The 20,494-nt window shown below is 37.2% G+C and overlaps 1 protein-coding gene across 1 annotated transcript in view; it reads right to left on the reverse strand.

The window, feature by feature from the left end:
• Nucleotides 1-611: 611 nt before the first annotated feature.
• LOC139735013 (phosphatidylinositol-glycan-specific phospholipase D-like) overlaps nt 612-20,494 on the reverse strand; it is a 29,698-nt gene continuing 9,815 nt past the window's right edge. The window contains exons 6-25 of the mRNA XM_071645787.1: nt 20,260-20,308; nt 19,731-19,791; nt 18,847-18,957; nt 18,251-18,278; nt 16,857-16,996; nt 15,073-15,271; nt 14,308-14,441; nt 12,131-12,320; nt 10,778-10,888; nt 9,986-10,060; nt 9,263-9,416; nt 8,346-8,404; nt 7,695-7,792; nt 6,829-7,022; nt 5,592-5,849; nt 4,778-4,837; nt 3,453-3,562; nt 2,184-2,210; nt 1,877-1,924; nt 612-692 (exon numbers count right to left, since the gene is read on the reverse strand). Coding sequence (XP_071501888.1) covers nt 612-692; nt 1,877-1,924; nt 2,184-2,210; nt 3,453-3,562; nt 4,778-4,837; nt 5,592-5,849; nt 6,829-7,022; nt 7,695-7,792; nt 8,346-8,404; nt 9,263-9,416; nt 9,986-10,060; nt 10,778-10,888; nt 12,131-12,320; nt 14,308-14,441; nt 15,073-15,271; nt 16,857-16,996; nt 18,251-18,278; nt 18,847-18,957; nt 19,731-19,791; nt 20,260-20,308 — 2,187 coding nt within the window. The remainder of the gene's footprint in view (nt 693-1,876; nt 1,925-2,183; nt 2,211-3,452; nt 3,563-4,777; nt 4,838-5,591; nt 5,850-6,828; nt 7,023-7,694; nt 7,793-8,345; nt 8,405-9,262; nt 9,417-9,985; nt 10,061-10,777; nt 10,889-12,130; nt 12,321-14,307; nt 14,442-15,072; nt 15,272-16,856; nt 16,997-18,250; nt 18,279-18,846; nt 18,958-19,730; nt 19,792-20,259; nt 20,309-20,494) is intronic.

The raw sequence follows: 20,494 nt of genomic DNA on the forward strand, positions 1-20,494 counted from the left end.
AGGAAAGTGAACTACATAATGATGGGTGACTAAAACATTTACTGATCATTATTTTGGCACGGATGCTGATCATGTAGAATAAGAACCCAACCCTCCTGATAGCTGTGATAAGATCGCTACTAATAGTTTGTTCACCAGAGTTTCTAACAATTGTGAAGTTTTGTAAAAACATTACCATTACCTGCCCATTGGGGGGGGGGGGGGGGGGGTACAAAACAGCATGATGCACATGATTTCTGCGTATGCATATATTTCACAGCTTTAGTGAATTGATACTAAAGTTCTAGGAGGGCAATTATATCGAGTCTAAAAGTGTCTGCCACGTTATAATCATAGTATTTCATTGCTGTAGTAAATTATCAATCTCTTGTACACAAAATGTAATAAAAAGGTATCAAAAGACAGCAGCCATCAATTCAAGAATGTCTGACAAGAGATTTCTTCACTGATTCTGACTAGTACAGTATTAAATCTTGCGGACCCTGACATCATCTCATGTGACCATTCACTGGCTACCTCCAGGAGTCCTTGGAAACCAGTCGGCCATCAGTCCTCCTGAAGCAGATGTTGGTTACCCCCTTCTCTTACCTCGAGTAGAATAGTTCCGAGTTCTAGATGGCATAGATGTAGACTTTGCCTGCCAGTCTGTCTGAGTGATTACTGTTTGGAGCACTCACAACAAGGTATCTCTTCTGCAGAAAGCAAATTAAAAAGTCAAATAAGTTTGTATTCTAACTGAGCTGTCATATAGGTTTGCATTCTGAGTAGTCCTATAAGTTTGCATTCTACCCGAGTAGTCATATAAGTTTGTATCCAAACTGAGTAGTCATATAAGTTTGCAATCTAACTGAGAAGTACAGTGGAACCTCTCTATAAAGAGGTCGGATATAACTAAAATCCTCTCAGAACAAGGTGACTTTGCAGGTCTGTACTCCTCATATCTTTATTGTTTATTTATTATCATTTCTGTACCTGATACAGTGAGAAACTTGACATAACAAGATGATTGTCATGGTTTTTACATTGTCATTTTAAATATCCTCAACAGTAAATGTAACTTTACAATGGGTGAAAGAATGAGAAGATTTGAGTTTGAGAAGTAGCCACTGATTAAAACTGTTGGATGGAAGCAGGTTGTGATGACAACCTGGACTTTTCCATCTCCTAAAAGGGACATATATGGAGGGTCAAGTTTATGAGAGAGCGAGAGTAGGATTCCAATCACAGTCCTACAAAGAACACACAATGACAATGGTGAAGGGTTAGACTCTGAACAAAAAACAAAAAAAATCAATCAACTGCCTTCATTCATCCTTGATGACCAATAACAAGTGGCAAATGATATGAACATACCAGGGCTCTTTCATAGAAAGTTGGTATGACAGAAACTGTTGCTTTGAGGGTAATGACAAGAATCCCACTTCCAGATTGACTGTTGCTACAAAAAGTTGCTTTTCTAACAATAATTGCTATCCAAACAAATTTCATGAAATGAGACCAAGATCATGCAAAACACAAGAGTGGGAAGTGTCTGACTACAAAGATTCTACAAAAAGCATCCATAGAATGGAAACCAGCATAAAATTATAAACAATAAAGCAAAAAATGTCACTGATTTCCACACAGAGAAACAAACAATCCAAACTATAGGTATGGGTAAACAAGTTGTCACTACTGGAAACTACTTTGCCAGGTTGAAAATCACGGTCTGGTTGTCACTCTTCAAAAGTGGCCATTATAGACAGGTGGCCATTATAGACAGGTGGCTGCTGTAGACAGGTGGTTTATCAAGGACTGATTTCTGCTTACAATAATCAGGCTTTTGATGATGAGATCATAGCGTTTAGCTCTATGATGAGACGAATACAATGGTTACCTTTTGGTACGTCCATACAGCAGTGCTTGAACCAAAACGAGATCCTCCCTATAACACAAACAGTAAAGTCAAAATAACTGACTACTTTATGTACGTTCAAATTTGTGATCTGTGGAAAACATCAACAAACCATTTTAATCCTTCCATCTTATATCTTTTCAATAGGAATTGTATTTATTGTTTTCATTACAACATTAGATATACTTGAACATCTCACCATCACTTTATGTACACATTGCCCTGCTCATTTAGATTTAAATTTCCTATAAAGTTGTAATTTGTAATCCAAGAAAACACAAAAACTCACCTCTTGAGATGATAACACTGCATATGCCTGGGGAGGGAAAAAGAAATTAAGGCAATAGTAGTGACAACTAACCTCCATTCCTAACATACATATCACCTTCACTTTCACCATCCCTAGCATTTAGGAAATGGCTTCTTGCATTAGAAAACAAAATACAATTATGTGATAGAAGTTACCTTGTCCACTACTATTCATATATGATAACAGCTTCCATCTTTGTTTTGATTGTTTGTTTGTTGGGTTTGGGGTTTTTCTTTTTCTTTTAATCGAAGCTAAAAATCTTATTGTGATATTCAGAAGAGTACATGCATTCCCTCAAATGTTTCTCTTTTCAAAGAAGACTGTTTTAGCTTCCTTTTTAAACTAACAAAAGTGAATTGTAATTTTGACCCACCCAAAGATAAAGCTTTTCAAACACATCATATTGCACATCCGTGAAGTCCAGTGCACTGACCTTGACCAAAATGCAGCAAGAATATATCCTACTGGTTCAGCACAAAATATGAATATGTACTCAGGATACCATTAGCTCTGGTTACTAATGTATTCAGAGTTCTGGTCCCCCATATTCCAGGGACTCCAGTTATTTCATAGATCAGTTTTTGTTGTCAGGCAAATTTTCTAGTGTCACAGGAATCCTTTCCAGCAAAGATATGCTTGATATTGAATATATTCATAAACTGGTCTATGATTGAATGATATTTTCTCAATTCATTATTGCATGTCATAGACCACGACTTAGTAACTAACTAGAAGGTATGAACACCTTGACCATAACAAATGTAAAGAAGTCTTGACAAAGTATGAAGTATGATTTGCTGATATTTCAACAGTTTCTATTCTGCTTTTATCATCAAGAGTCACAGACCAAGAAAAAAGAGGCAAAAAAAAAAAGAGTCTTAACTGCCTAATATTTCAGTAGTTCCTCATTTTTTTTTAATTACCACCACTATATAGGCCATATATTTAGCGAGTATAAATTTTCATGCATTGGGACTTCTGACGATTTCGCGAGTGGTTAAATTTTATACTGAACAGAGAAATGTATACGAGTGTGTCACATTCATATCGGGATCAGAGTCATTATTTTCGCATGTCTTTAGTTTTGCGAATAGCACCTGACTTGCAAATTTGTGAAAATAAAAACCTTGTGAAACATTCGGCGTATACAGTACCTTTTTTTTTCACCCTATCTCACCTAGCTCTCCAAGAAGAGTTCTCTATACCCTGTTCTAAAAATCAACCTGTAGTAAAGAGCACAGATCTCACCTGATGTGAAGGGCAAGGTTTTATTACAGTCAGACCTCCACACTCTCTGCTCACGTTCCCAACCTTGAAGGACGGCCCACCTTGGTAGATATAAACAGCGCCCTCTTCAACTGCATAAAGGACAATCCAAATCAGAATATTGTAGCAGAAAGTATGTAGTCAACCTGGTGCAGGTTGAAATACTTGCAACCAAAGAAAAGGGTGTTTAATTACACAGTATCAAATTTAAGCACAAGACACACAGTGATTAAGAATTCAGTTGGTATATTTACAAGCCTTTACTTGATGATGTGTTCTATACTTGAAAAGGTCAAATAACCGTAAGCGAGGACGACTGACATGTGATTTCCTTTGCAATTACAAAATATATTTGTAAAAATAATGATGCAACATGCAACAGATAATGAAGTCATATGAAAACTTTTGCATCAGTCAAGTTATCAGTCGTCCAGTGTTAAAGGGATGGTAAAGTATTGGTGGAGACGAGAATTGGACTTTTAGCTTTTTGCGAGATACTAAGAGAACACTTATGAAATAGTACAGAGCATACCATTTTAAGAGGGATTCAAAGTTTATTTGATGAAAATCGGGTTTGGAATGACTGAAACATCCTAAAACAAAGTAAAACAAAGCGATCATAATAAAGTGTGTTTTGGATATCTCCGCCATTTCAAAACCAATTTTCATCAAATAAATGTTGAATTCCTCATGGAATTACATGCTCTTTCATATTTCATAAGAGGTTTCTCAGTATCTCACCAAAAAATGTTAGAAACCTGAAATTAGGTCTCAACCAAAACTATACGATCCCTTTAAGTAGTGCTCCCTGTTGAGAAAGATATGGTGAACTTACAACATAGAAACCATGGTAATCAAACCTACTGTAATAACTCAAATATATGGTGAACAAGCTTTAGATGTACTGATCACTTGCCCAATCAAGTACATAGGGAAACCCTTGGTATTACTTGTGACAACCTGAATCAAGCAAAATTATTTGCCGTAAAACTAAAAACATTCGCAGCATGAAGCTATCGGAGCCGACAGCCTTTTTTTTTCCGCAGCATGAAACTTTCACATATTTGCCACTGGCATTCAACGCAATCTGTAGACAAAACTTTTTGCATGCATGTTACTTTTGCGAATCTTGGCTCCTCGTGAAATTTGCCAAAATTCTATGCACTAAAAAAATTCTACTTTCACAGTGTTACACTTCTATCCCTGATGTCACATATGGAAGCCATATTTTTTTTTATGTATCTTTCAAGATTTACAATAAAGTATCAAGATTTTTGCAGAATGACAAATACATGAGGTTTCCAAACCTTTGAAGAGTTCTTCTGTGATATCCTCAGTTCTGAATGGAGCACTGATTATAAGATCATCTATACATCATCAAATGTGAAACAAAGAATCAAAATTGTGATTAACTCACTCATTATTAGTGAATCAGTGAGCTAGCCCACAACATGCATAAAAATTACATAACATAACTACCTTACTGTGGACTTCAACACCATAGTTATGCATCAGTATCAAGGAAATATCCTATGATTCCCTATCATGATATCTTTCAAAGACAAGCATACACGCAAGAATTTCACAATTAAGACTGCATATATTGTACTGTTTCCTAGGTTAGTTTTGATGATATGGCATGACTGGCCTGAGATTATGGCAACAATGTATTAAGACAACAACTTAAGGATAGAAGAAATACAATATATTTGTAACATTTCTGCTTGGTAGGAAGAATGCTTGCTATAAATGCCAAATATTTTCTGATTATGGCATAGCTGTGTAACAGAAAGAGGAGAAGGAGAGAAAGAAAGAGGCATTTATCTTTGCATGCTAATACTGTAACCTGAAATGGTTTGAAGCTCAATTATGCCACCAAATAAATTGTTTCAGTCTTTGGAAAAAATGTAAACCTGACATCACTAATCAGATGACATGCTGTAGAATTCTATGATATTAGCTGAACTATAAATCAATTTTCAAAAAAGTCATCAATGACCCTTCCTCTCCACAAAATAACATATCAGGAATCAGACATCTCCATTCTAAAATATCAAATTTATGCCACAATTAAAGTAACATTACCAAGAGTATCGAGACAAAATTAAGTTTCTAAGTTACCTATGCCATCACCAGTTGCATCACCAAACATGACTTTTCCACCAAATCGTCCAAATTTCCTATCCCCTTCAAACACTGCAATGATTTCAGGCGCTGGCACACCGTTGTCAAGGTAACTGTTACTAGGAGGACCTTGTCCACCTGTTGGATCCCTCCAAGACAAGAAGCTGGGTCGTCTCATGGAGGAGATGTTGTAAAGAACCACTTGGCCTGCCTGGGTAAACTCCATGGAGACACCGGCCATAGAACCTTTCACGCCTAGACAAAAGAGAACAGTCAAACTGTTATAAGCTACTATGAAGCAGCAACTTCTAAGTAAACTACCAGTAAGCAGATTATTCACCACTCACGAGACACCATACAACTGGGGAATATTAAAGGGACTATACAGTACTGGTTGAGGTAAGGGATGCATGTTTTGAACATTTCTAAGTGAGATAATGAGAAACTTCTTATGAAATATGAAAGAGCATGTGATTTTAAGAAGGATTCAACGTTTATTTCATGAAAATTGGTTTTGAAATGGCTGAAATATCCAAAACAGTGATAATAATAAAAGGCAACATGCCACAACTTTATTAGGATCTCTTTGTTTCACCTTGTTTTTGGATATCTCGGCCATTTCAAAACCGATTTTCATCAAATAAACTTTTGATACCTTTTAGAATTGCATGCTCTTTGACATCTCATAGAGTGGTTTCTGAATATCTCACAAAATGTTAAAAGCTAAATCCTCACCTCGACCAGAACTGTACACACCCTTTAACTTCTGGGGATTAAAACTATTCTAAGTGGAATGGTATGTGGGGAGCTGTTTTATCATCTCTCTCCCCTCAGAAGCCTTTCCACTATAATGAGCTGTGATGTGAAAATATGAAAATCTTTATCATTAACCAGTGAATCTTCTGACAAAGCACTTCACAGGCATTCAAGATCTTTCTTTCCAAATCAAAAAGACATATCCACATATCTTCTCCAACATGCTGTAAATGAATGAATGCTTATCCACTAGACATCATGCTGACTAATGTGTGAAATGAGAGCAAAACATTAAAACCAAACTAGTGCAATTGGAAGAACATATGACAAACCTGTACACTGTAAACTGTACACTACATGAGGTTAAGCTATCTAGGGATAATTCCCATACATTCAATGACACAATCCATGACACTCCTTTCTGTAACAAACATTCCAGAAATGTAACTTCCACACACTCTCCTCTTTTCTGACTCACTTTGGGTTGAGGAAGCCACTGCAAGGACCAAGGTTGAGTTGCCGAATGGCACCCCCAATGCCATGCTAGCTCCAAGTTTTTCAAAGCTAGCCTTGCCCCGGAAGACAGCCAGAGGCTGGGGGAAGGAGTGCCAGGCATACACCAGCAGAGACCCTACACTCTGAACATCACTGGTGGAGTAGGAACAGTCCGTCCTGTATGGCCATACAGATGAGTGTAATATATCCAGGTGTGATTATGTGCATAGCATATCATTGAAACTCTAGAAAAATAAGCCCTCACTGCTGAAGAGTGGGGAAGATAACTGAATTGTTTTACTGATTGTATACAGTTGTTGTTAGTCACGTAACAAACACCAAACACTGCAACAAACATCTAGACTTGGCAATACAGCAATTCTCATCACCACAAGTTTTCAGGTAGAAAGCATTGGATTGCCAATAAAATAAAAATCAGCATACTCTTTTTATCTGGTTTTATCAAACACCTATACACCCCCCCCCCCCCACACACACACACACAAAATCTATGATAAAATTACTTTCTAGTTCCAGCAACTTTGTGAATGATGTGTGACACTTTGTGGGAGCTGGGCGCCTTTGAATGTTTCTACAGATAAATGGCGCCATACAAATGCTGTTTCATCATCATCATCATTCGTGGCATAATCTGACAGATTCACTATAATATTCTTCTCTGCAAGGCATACGGTTTTGAAATTTGTGTTTAATTTTCTCAAGAAACATGTAACTGATTGGTGACATTTACATCGAATTAAACTTTGGCTAAGAGACGCTTGATAGCAAGGTTGCAGTATCAAACTGTTTGCGCAGTGGACGGAGATTTGTTTTAAACTTTAAACTCACCTAGAGCAGATGCGATAGGTTGGTTGAGAGATGAGGAGGAGAGGATAGACCCCTCCGTCTGACCGACAAGACACCTGGTGACCAAACCAACCATATTCCTAGGAAAACCAAAAACAAAATAAAGAGAAGGCGTATACTTGATATCATACAAGGCATTTGGAAGATGTAAACAACAGGAATGAATGGAGAAGCTGGTTCAACCTTGTCCATATCTGCCACCTGACACCATGTTCATTTCAACTGAGTGTAAGGTACCTCAAATGAAGGACTACTCAGTATAAGTTCATCATTGTTTTCCTTCACCTTCCTATCTGTATTTAGCTGCAGGAATGATTTCTTGATAATCCCTCATGATTAGTATCAAAACAGTGGCAATGGTTTTGCAGTTCTCAGCATTCAAATGCCACATCTTTTTTAATATTACTTGTATTGCAGAAACATATTACTGGATGTTAAGTAACAATGTGCTATCCGGAAACAAGCTACATTATGATTCACCCCCTCTTGGTAGATATTCCCATGTAGCGTGACAAAAATCAGTGTGCAGTCTGCGCATACATGGAAAAACGACATCAATAGATTTTGAGAGATTTCTCTTAGCAGTTGATGGAACTGGAATCCATTTGTGATAACCGATGACAGCAAACTAACCTGCTCTCCCTTCAAGGTGATATTCATGTCCTCATTGGTCATTTGAAATAACGGAGCCTCTGTCAAATTAAAGTGGATGACATCTTAAATTGTCAAAATGCAGCAAGATGATATGTTATAACACAATACGTGTATCCATCAACTGTGTGAAGCATGTTTTGAAAGGTACGAAACAGGAAAACTTGTCAAGCGTGTGAAATAAAGAACCATCAGGCAAGCATCCATAAATGGTATGAGCTTATACTTGAAACATGGGGTTGATTTTCGAGAGATATTGGCGCTGTCTAGGTGGAAATACAGCTGAGATTGTAGAATTAATGACAAGAATTCATTTTGATGTAGTCATCATGAGATATCATCTTTCAGTTACTGGAGGCAGTATTTCGCCACTGGGGCGACAAGACCTCGTATCTACAAAATGTCAAATGTTCAGTATCAAATGGGAAAGCCTTTCCTTTACCATGCTATGGTGGCTTCATTTTTGGGGTGAGACAGCAAGGATTTGGACAGGACATCACTTAACTGATTATCTGACCATTAATCCAAAAAGGTCATTTTCACCAAAATTTCAGATACAAGGTCTTGTCACCCCAGCGACGATTTGATTTCTATACAAAACACACATTAGTTCAACACAAAAACCTACATGCCAATTTCTGCAGACGAAATTTTTATATGCCATAGAAAGATGTTTATTGCTTTAGTAAAACCATTCATGTCATTTAATTGATAATTTATTGGCGAAGCATATTGTCTACACAGCAGCAAAACAACAAATATTACATTTGCAAGAAACTGCAAGTTAACAAAGTTCACAGATTATTGAAATAACTAAAAAATGGCAACAAAAATACAGTTTACTGTAATTGCGATATCATGCATGGATCATCTATTTTTAGTCCAATAGTAAGACTTACTTTGATAAGATCTGTCAGAGTATAGGATGGAGACTATCCCTGCCTGCTCATGGTCATAGACTGGAGCAAAGGGTGACCCCAACACCAGGTCAAGCTGACCATCCTGGTTGACATCACCAGCTGCCAGTGACCATCCAAGATTGCAATATTTTAGCTGAGAACAGACAGAGAAATAGCTTAGACTCTTGATATGTTTCATCAAAATCATTTTCAGCTGGCACAAAGGTTGGTTAAAATCTCCCTCCCTCCACAGCACAAATAACTACATCATTATTCTTGTCAGACTACTCTGCCTTTCTAGTCATTCAATCAAGATTAAAGGACACCATTCTATCATACAGTACAACATTAAAGGCATCCTCTTTAATTCTACTAGACGTGTAGATGTATATCTAGTTGTAGACAAATGAAAATTATTATCTCTATCAGCAATCCAATAGCATGGACAGGTGTGGCTGTAGAACCTTCTTAGCATATTTCCTTCTTTTTGTATGTTTGTTTATCTGTTTCATTATATTAGTCCACTAATATTGAATAAAACTGAAAATTGACAGCATTTAATATGAAACATAAAGCGGTAAAGTCATTTTGATGTTAACATACTCTATATTAAATTAAAATCAGGGAATGCAGAAACAGAAATTAACATTCTTTACAATTATTTGTCCTAAACCCTGCTGGACGTTCAATATCCTTGACCCACACTAGACCCATTGATCTCACCTTGCATGTGATGGTCACATTCGGGACACTACTCCACTGACCAGTGCTGCTTCCAAAGAACACATACACCTCTCCCTACAAACCAAACATTGACCATATGTGAGCACTAATTCAAATGTCATCACACAAAAACATAATTGTACAAACTGTACATGCACAATTTGGTATTTAATCATCATTGTATTCATATTGTTTTAATCTATCTGTACTCTTCATGTTCAGCAACAAATCACTGAGTCACAGACATTTTGTGTAATGAACAAAACAATTGTTGCCGTAATAATGTAACCACTACTCAAATTTAGAAATCATGACTAGCATGAAGTCAAATTAAGGTCAATTTAACATAACCATCATTCTAACATAATGTCATCATTATCTAATGTTAGCTTTGAATGTTATGTTTTACTACAAATCTGATCAGTCTTTGCAAATAATATTACTTTCATTAAATATTTTACTGAATTATATACCACATATTTTGCGAGGATCACACTTTCAATAATGCTTATAAGACAACTTTGCAGGTAGTTGAATTTGCCATCTAGAACCACATTGAGGAAAAGAGAAAGAAGAGTTCTTCCCTTCCATGAAAAAAGTCAAAAATTTCCCCAACATCGACACAATGCATTTTTTTGTCACATGAGACAATATTTTAGCGAATCATTTTTGCAAATATCAGTCAACTTGAGGAATTTGTGAAAATTAAAACTGCATGAAATATATGAGTACAGAAGTCTCTGTTCTGAATGTTTTATTAAAGCAGGCACATTGTGGCTGATGGAGCCTTACCGTGTAGGTTAGTTTCTCTGAGCCAACAGAGGGCGCACTGATGGCTATGTCCATGAAGCCATCTTGGTTGAGATCCAAAGCAGCCACAGCTGAACCAAACTTACCTCCTGACTGAAGAGTAGAGAAGGCCAAATAGATTATATATGGCATATTTACAATACTTTGTATTACTTATTGTGTAATTTTTTACTTCACTTCTCATGTAATATAAAAGAATCATATCAAATTCCTCATACTTTCTGGTTTAATTTTTTTTTATTTCTATCAACAGTGCAAACTGTTATTGCCAACCTTCTTGTGCACCATGGGTGGTATTCTGAAAATCTTCGTTAGTTTCTTCCTAAGTTTCTTCCCAAGTCAGAAACTTAGGAAGTGCCTAGGAAAGACAGAATTGGTATTCTGAAATTTCTTCCTAGGCACTTCTTAATGCAAATTAGGCCATCCTTATCCCCGCCCACGTCCTTTCTTAAGCCAATACGAAATGCCGTATCATAAAGAACCAATCAATGCAATCACATATTACTATGACGTAGGGTCAAATACATGTGTGCGCGACATGTCCCCTTTCTCACGCTCATTTCGCGCATGAAAGTACATGTGCGCGCAGTGAATGACAACCGCACCTATCACAATGTCTGCAGATTGCTATTCTTAACAACGTATTTAGGACAGGGGTGGAGCTTTCCTAAATATCTTCCTAAATTTCATTTCCTAAGTGCATTCTAGAATACCAACTTCTTCCTAAGTCAGAAATTTGCATACTCCCACCCCCTTCCTAAGTTTCTTCCTAAGTTTAGGAAAACAACTCAGGAACAGACTTAGGGAGAAACTTAGGAAGATTTTCAGAATACAACTTAGGAAAAAATCCTGACTTAGGAAGAAATTTCTTCCTAGGAAGGATTTCAGAATACCACCCCATGGCATTACTATTTGAGGAGGTGGTCCTGGGAAGGTAATTAAAATCACGGACAGGGTACAATCCATAACTACACTTCCTACATAAACAGCACTCTAATTCCTTAAAATGTCACCCATATTTATAGTCTATTTCATATTTCTTTGTCTGAACAGACAAAAGATGCACTGTCTGTCAAGAATGAAATATTATACTTCATCACCAACACAAAATCACTGAGCACTCATGAACACCACTAGCCAGCCATCAAATTCATGCCCTAACATGAAATATTGTGATAGATTGAAATAAAAAATGAATGATCTTTTGGTATTTTCTTTTTCAAAAAGTGAAACAATTTGAATTTTGCTATTATAACCACAGCATATGGACAAGCTTTTCATTTCTTAAAGATTTTCAGACATTCTGAGACAACAATCCAAATTGCTCTATCTTACATGGAGGCCTTGGAAGATGAAATCAGCGTCTTGGTCCAGGTCCAGCGAAGACTGGTTCCTCATCTTACCACCGGTCCCTCTGAGGATGTAGACTCTACCCAGCTGGGCCTGGCCTTCCCTCCCATAGTCTGGGGCTCCTACCACCAGAATCTCCTCCTCACTCCCTCCCATCTTGGCTGCCATCATACTCCTGGGAATCATAACAAGTCATATCTTTTGATTAGAGTAGAACTTTGAGAGCTGGCTGTCCTTGCTAACAATTTTTGGAGTCAAAGCTTGAATGGAGCTGCTTAGAAAATAAGCTTGGCTGCTGGGTAGTAACAAGGAAAGAGCATGAAATTCATTTGTAACTACAGGCGTCTCCTGTAATAAGGAAGTCCTCTGGACCGGCAGTTTTCTTTTGTTATAGCCAAACAAATAAACTGTATAAAGATATATTTGGGCAGTAATTTTGGGACCTGAATTTTTACTTCATTGCAACAAATTCTGCTACAACTGTGCACTGAAGATTGTATGCCTCTTTAACTGATGATTCATAAGCAAGGTAGTGCTACAGGTATTTTATTACAGACATGCTTGCTCCTTTCAATATACGCATATGTCACGGCTGGACATGCATTAGCAGTATTTTATAATTTTGTCATTAGCCACATCTGATGTACTCTCTGCTGTACCAAAAAAAAAAAAAATGCAAGTATTTCATTACAGACATGGTTGCTTTTTCAATATGTACAAATATCAAGGTTGGACAGGAATCATTTGTTTATAGGTTAATCATCACTCACACAGATGTACCCTTTGTTTAAAAGAACTAGAAATATCACTGAAGGTGATTAATACCCCCGCCCCGTGACGACAGTCTTACCCAAGGAATGATCTTTCCTTGATCTTCTGCCATTTAAATGCCGTTACCATGGCAACGCAGCTTCCGACACGTCCGAAAAATATGTCTTGCACATCTTCCCACCAAGACTATTGTGTGTGCCACATTTCATAAGCTTTTGTCAAAAAGTGAGGAAGTAGTTCAATCCACAAGATCTTTCCTTGATCTTCCGCCATTAATATGCCGTTACCATGGCAACGCAGCTTCCGACACGTCCAAAAAATATGTCTTGCACATCTTCCCACCAAGACCAATGTGTGTGCCACATTTCATGAGCTTCAGTCGAATACAGAGGAAGTAGTTCAATCCGCAAGATCTTTCCTTGATCTTCTGCCATTTATATGCCGTTACCATGGCAACGCAGCTTCCGACACGTCCGAAAAATATGTCTTCCACATCTTCCCACCAAGATCAAGGTGTGTGCCACATTTCATAAGCTTTGGTCAAAAATCTGAGGAAGTAGTTAAATCCGCAAGATCTTTCCTTGATCTTCTGCCATTAATATGCCGTTACCATGGCAACGTACTTTCGGGTACTGTCAAAAAATGCGTCTTGCACATCTACAACCAAAGGCACACATCTGTACCAAGTTTCATGGAAATTGGGCAAAAACTGAGGAAGTAGTTAGCAACACAAAATTTTCCATCATTTTGGCTCATAATATGTGAGCTGTTACCATGGCAACATACTTTTTGTCACTGTCAAGAAATGTGTCATGCTGACCTATATCCTAAGACAAACATTCAATATGAATTCCATGAGAATTGGAAGAACACTGATGAAGCAGTTTTGCCATGAAGCATTTTGCCCTATATTTTACCAATAACATGCCGTTACCATGCCAACGCACTTTTTGCCACTGCGGAAATATGTGTCTTGCACATTAACATATTCAGATGAACATCTGTACCTAATTTCATAAAAATTGATCAAAAACTGTGGGAGGAGTTCGCGACGCAAGATTTGTACCCATTTTTGCCCATAATATGCCGTTACCATGGCAACGTACTTTTGGGTACTGTCAAAAAATACGTCTTGCACATCTACAACCCAAGGCACACATCTGTGCCAAGTTTTATGGGAATCGGTTGAAAACTGAGGAAGTAGTTCGCGATGCAAGATTTGCAACGGACGGACCGCCCGACCGACCGCCCGACCGACCGCCCGACCGACCGCCCGACCGACCGACCACCCGACCGCCCGACCGCCCGCTGATTCCTATATACCCCCTTCAAACTTCGTTTGGCGGGGGTATAAAAATGCACTAAGTTAAAGTTGAGAGAGATATACTCACAAGCCCAGTCTCGCATACATATTGTTGACATACAATGACATCACAGACTCTGCCTTGGTCTTGGTCTTTGTGATGTCACTCTTCTGGTCACGTGATCTATCCTTCATGACTTTACTCATAGATTCCAACTTTGACTGTGGAGGGAAATTAGAGAATTACAAATTATGGCTTTTTGACACGGATGGCATTGTGAAGAGAAACATAACATAAATCTAGGAACACAATGATTTGGAAATATTTCAAAGCTCATGACAACACAGAATGTTTGGTTGGAGGTGAACAATGATAATGGTTCATGTGTGAGGGTGTTTAGTTGTATGTAGCTATGTGTGAAACCCAAAGAGACAAAAAAATACTCTGGCTCCTGTTCTTGTCATACCAGATTTGAGTATGTTTTGAAGGAAGGTACACCATTTTATGCACCAGACAGTAAGTAACCAAAGCTATCACACATTCATATCACACTCATATAATCACATTTTCTCATATCATACTTCTACAAATATCATCTACTAAAGAAATAAAAACATACAAAATTATAAAATATAGAAATGGTGAAATATGAAACAAACATAAATAAAGAAAAAATAATAATAATCCTCGTGATATGAGATGACACACCAGAAATTTCAAATGAACAAGCCATTTACAAATGAGATTTTGTGTATAATACAAAATAAGAGCAGTGTTACAATAATTATATGAAAACCGAAGAGTTCAAGAAGGAGAGAAAGTTTTGGGTATTGAGAGAGGTAAAAAACTAACCTTAATCCTCTCCGAGGGGGAGATATGCACCCCTCTGGGTGTTTGAGTCACATTTACATCCCTCCTGGTCAGCCCATGTAGGTTGATCTTCTTCCTGACACCCCTCACCGATGTATCCCATCCCAGGCCAGCATCACTCCCTAGCAACGCATCCCCAGAGCAGTTGATGTAGATGGGATTGTGGGGGATGCTGCATTTGCTGCGGAGCAGTTACAGGGGAAACTCGGTATAACGAACACTGCTATAACGAGATATCGGTTATAACGAGGAAATTTTCCCGGTCCCAAATTTCCTTCCACACAAGTCTATGTAAAATGCTACTCTTATAGCGAGATCGGCTATAACGAAATAACTGCTATAACGAGATAAATTTTGTGACTTCCAAACAAAGAAAAACATAGTCAATCAAACCTGCTATAGCGAGGTAAAGCAAAATGCCTTCGGTAAAGCTTTACTTCGCCTGTGCTATCATCTTCCGAGATTGTAAAGCTTGATGCGCCAAAAACTGTTTTGTACACACAAAATCATTTTCTTCAGAACAGTCCAGCCAGCACTGCATGTTGTACGTGTAAGAGTGTGTGTGCGCGCACACTGATACATGCAGAAAATGTGGTGGGACGGCCATATGTATACATGACATCATCATGACGTTTAGCAGGTGTGAGGCAATCTGATGCTGTGATTGGCCTTCTACGTAGGGAATTCCCCATCTTCACACACACGCAGTCATAATGTACATACAGAATGTGTCACATACACACACAGCATTGTGCAGACCATATTCAAGCTTTCCACACAACACACACCCATACGATAACCACATACCACTCCACAGACGATCTTGATACAATCGCAAGCTATATAAATTTACAAATTCAAACATCAGCAATTAATAAGAAACACATTCTTGATATTGGATTTCCTTGGCGAAAAACATCTTCTTACCCATAATGGTGAGTAATTCCCTCACACACAATATCAAGTTATCAGTATTGATTGAAATATGATGGGTAGTCCCACATGTGCAAATTAATGTCTTTATGTTATGCCTTCTTTTATGCCTACTGATATAACGAGATATCGGCTATAACGAGGAAAATGACGCGGTCCCGACCATCTCGTTATATCGAGTTCCACTGTATAAATATGGGACAGTGTCAGATAAGAATATTCATATGGAAGCCAGAATTGGTCAGTAATGATTGTTATTAAAGTGCAATTTTAAATGTCATCACAGGAGGCACACTGTCACTGTGCTATACAAGAGTGAGAATAAAGCATGACTTTCAATAACATATTATTATTACTATTATTATCTATTTGGCCACATATACAAAAGTGCAATATAACATAGTCGTACAGAAAATGTATCATACCCTCGAGGCATTACGCATGACTTCAATATTTAAGTTTCAAGGAATTGTCAACATCAGGAAAAGAATGTTCCATACTATCTTACATGTTCTTTTTGAGGGATCATTGATTTACAACTTGATGGAGGTATGAAGTTAGATTAAGACATTAATAACAAGTGACTTTACAAGAATGAAGGCACTACTCAGTATTATCTTAGAATGAATATCAAGCACTACTACTAGGATGAAATGAGAAAAGTTCCATTGTTAAACAAAAAAAATGTTAATAAATTAGCATGTTCATAAAGTAGTCCCTGATGTCATGTATTCAGATACCAGAGTATCACAAGTATTATTTTCTTGTTACATAGAAAAGGAAATAGGAATTCCAAATCTGCAAATGTTGCCTAGCAACCTTGATGAACTCACCTGGTTCCATCTTCCAGCATGGTGATGGTTTCATGCCAGACAGTCTGCGTCCATGATGACATGTCATTGACCCCGCCCAGGAAATAGGACTCAAACTCCTCCACCATGAAAGGTGACTTGGAGGAGTAGTCTGGATAGAGCTTGGAGTAGAGATGAGATATAGGCTTTTAATATACTTAGTAATAGACTTTACATATATAGTAAGCTTGTGTTTATGCACGCTAGAAATATAACATGAGTGATATTCTGTTGCTGTTGAAGGCTAGAATGGCATTCTCACTGGAAATACAGAGGAAATTATTTGATATTCTTTAAACAAAATCAATGCACTTGTTGCATTTTATGCAATGAAGTATTACACCTGGGCCCAATGTTGGGTCATTAAACAGCATGTCTGATTCAGAAAATGTCTGGAAAGTCGTACAAGTTCATTGCTACGAGTGAGAATGACTTTTTTAATTGTGTGTGTAAAAAGACATGAACATAACACTGTCCATTGAACAAGATATAATTATGATACACAGATGCGGGTAACATCAATGTGTGCAGGGTCAGCTAAAACACGTACTGGAAATACCCAGTTTCACTTTTCATTATTGAAGAGCATGATGAAAACTGTAGTGAAGTGGTCACAGACACGTACACACAGGAAACTGGAAATCAATAACTCTACGGAAGGTAATACCGAAGTTGGCAAAGAAGACTTGGCCAAAGAAATGAATTAATTGAGTCTCGCAGTCACGGTAGTGTGAGTCATAGAAAAGGGCTATTTGTATAGAAATTCTAATCCACAGCAAAGGATTTTGAGGGAAATGAGGTAGGTGACTGCTGCTAACATACACAAAATGGCCATACACAAATTAATATACCTTTCATGATACAATATTTACACATACCGTACAGCCTCCTTTCTATTGCACTCTCTATCTAAAGAAACTCTGTCTATGCTTCCTATATACAAGTTTTTGGATCAGACTGAAATCTGTACCATCATAGATCATTTGGCTTAATAAAATAGTCGTGTCTCTTTAATGCTACCTCCCTAGGTAGTATCTCTGCCTATATTTCTTTATCTCAGTGACTCTATCCACTGTTAAAACTTCTTCAAGTGGCTACTTGTGACATGTGTGTGAAGCACTCACACTGGAATGATTTATTTACTTGATGCTCCCTGGTATTCATTGCATGCTTTACACTCTCCACAGACCTACAACCATACACAGGAATTCAACTTTTCACAAAGGTCCAGCATGTCACATGATAAAACAAGACTCGAGAGAAGTAACATAATACCAAGTGTGTCATGTATATTCAATGCATGCATTCCCTTTGGCAACTTAAATCAATTTTAACTACATTTTGTAGCTAGTCTTCAACCTAAATACAAAACTCACCTTTGACAATGCAAGCTTTTCACCTAACCTAGTAATGGGCAAATGAAACACAGAAAAATAATGTATATGGATATATCAAATCCAAGTAAGCAACATTAAACCAGAGTACTAAATATTAAAGATATAATATGGAATCATGATTCTAAATGAAAGACAAATCAAACCTTCCTTAAAATACAAATGCAAATGGTTTACAGAATATCAAGAAAATGCATTAAGTGAAACAGGAGCAATATAACACGGAATACAATCCAGAAATCATCAGGAAATTTGATTGACCCAAATTTGTGAGCATTATAATGCATTCTTGGGTAATAAGGGACTTTACAATAGACAACAGAAAAAAAAAATTATTTTGTTGGCTAGTTTGCATTACAGCTTCTATGTACTTTGCACAAAGGATGGCAATACTACTCAGATAGGTTCAATATACCCAAGCTGGGATTAACAAAAACTAGACAAGAAACATTGATTGGTAATTGTAACATCTTTGAGAGAAGACTTCTTACCTGGCTTAGAATAGAATGGAAGTAACAAAAACTAGTGAAGAAAGACTTAAATACTGATTATAACATCTGTAGGAGCAGAGTTCTTACCTGGCTAAGAATAGAATGGAAGTACATTCAATAATGACATCCTTTGGCATTACAACACTCCCATTGTAGTACATCTTGTAAATCTCATAGAGATCCTTCACAGGAACGTACCTGGACCATCAAATCAAATCCACAAGAAGCTGAGGGTTAAAGGGTTAATTTGATGTCATGCTTCTTTCTGCTGCAAGATCACATTTTCAAAATTTAACCATTTTGGAAATCAAGCAAACTGCACTAACTAATGAAAATTTTACACATTAATAAGGGGTACACTCTTTTCGTAATGTCACTGGTATTTCTGGCCAGATGCCAAGACTTGCACTTGATTTGGGGGATTTGCAATTGATTAGAACTTTCTTGCAGTGCCCCTATCCATGACATAAAAAACAGGAATTTAGTCTAAACATGGATATTTGTCTACCTTTGGATTATCACTCTCTCACTAGAAGCAGATAACCAACATTATATGATAGTTGATAAGAGTAGCTAAACCTTTTATCAATCATAGTTCAGTATCATCCCATAATAGACTGTATCAAATTTTCTGATTGACATACACTCATTGTAATAGCTTATACCCGGGAAATAGCAGTGAGGGAGCACCACCCGTCACATGCACATACCAAGATTTTGACAAAGTTTTGGTTCAAACAAAACAAGCAAAAGGCATTTTAATTAAGATAATACAGAATCGTGTAGAGTTATGTTGCTAACTGTCTGCATCGTATTGTTTGAAATTATTCTAAAAACTTCTCAGAAAATTAGGCTACCTATCCTTTCCTTCCTGCAAGTTCTTCAATCTAATTCATAGTGAAAGATGGATTCGCTGTTAATCAATTCTAAATCTCCCATTCAATATAGACACGAAAACTTGTCATATTTACCAATTTTGCAAAGTTGAAATATAACTTAGCTCAAACTCAGCCTCTGAGAGAATATCACCACCTGAGAAATGAGATACATGGACAAAATGTACCTGTAGACACACCTCTTTCATTATTAACAACATGCATTGTTATATAACATGCAATCCTTTAGACTGAATCTATTTGTAAAGTAATTTCAATCATACATCGAGTGTTTATTTTCAGTAATTCCGCATCTTATTTCTCTTATCACTCAATGTTTGAACCTGTTATTGTATGAGTCATCTTTATTTCCCCTTGTCTCTCTTGGTCAATTCAATTATAATTCCACTGTTGACTACCAAGGGTTTTCTTCAGTTTATGTGACATATCTTCATCACCTCTATAAATTTTGCAGTTCAGACACTATGCACTTTAGATCAAGTTTCTTAACCAAATCAGCAACTTGTATTCAGCTCTGCCCATGACAATAAAAAAGTACATGTTGTATGTATCACACTAAACACCATTTTTGTGATGATTCTTGTCAGTGTTTCAGTCATCTTACCAATGTCTCCTACACTGTGAGCATTGGGAAAAGATCCAAAGAAATTGATCTGAAAGAAAGAAGAAAAACACACAAATCTACTTTTCATATTATGACTTTCAATGACTACAGAGTTTGTTTTTTTTTTCAAACTTTTACAAATATATGATATTATGTCTTTTGAACCTCAAATGACTTGAAAGGACACAAACAATTGAAGAAGCTTCCGAGCTGAAAACTGAAAACATATACGGAG

This window comes from Diadema antillarum, unplaced genomic scaffold, assembly GCF_040938485.1.
Source record: "Diadema antillarum isolate AM-2024a unplaced genomic scaffold, OU_Dant_1.0 seq00000562_RagTag, whole genome shotgun sequence".
In the NCBI taxonomy this organism is placed as follows: domain Eukaryota; kingdom Metazoa; phylum Echinodermata; class Echinoidea; order Diadematoida; family Diadematidae; genus Diadema; species Diadema antillarum.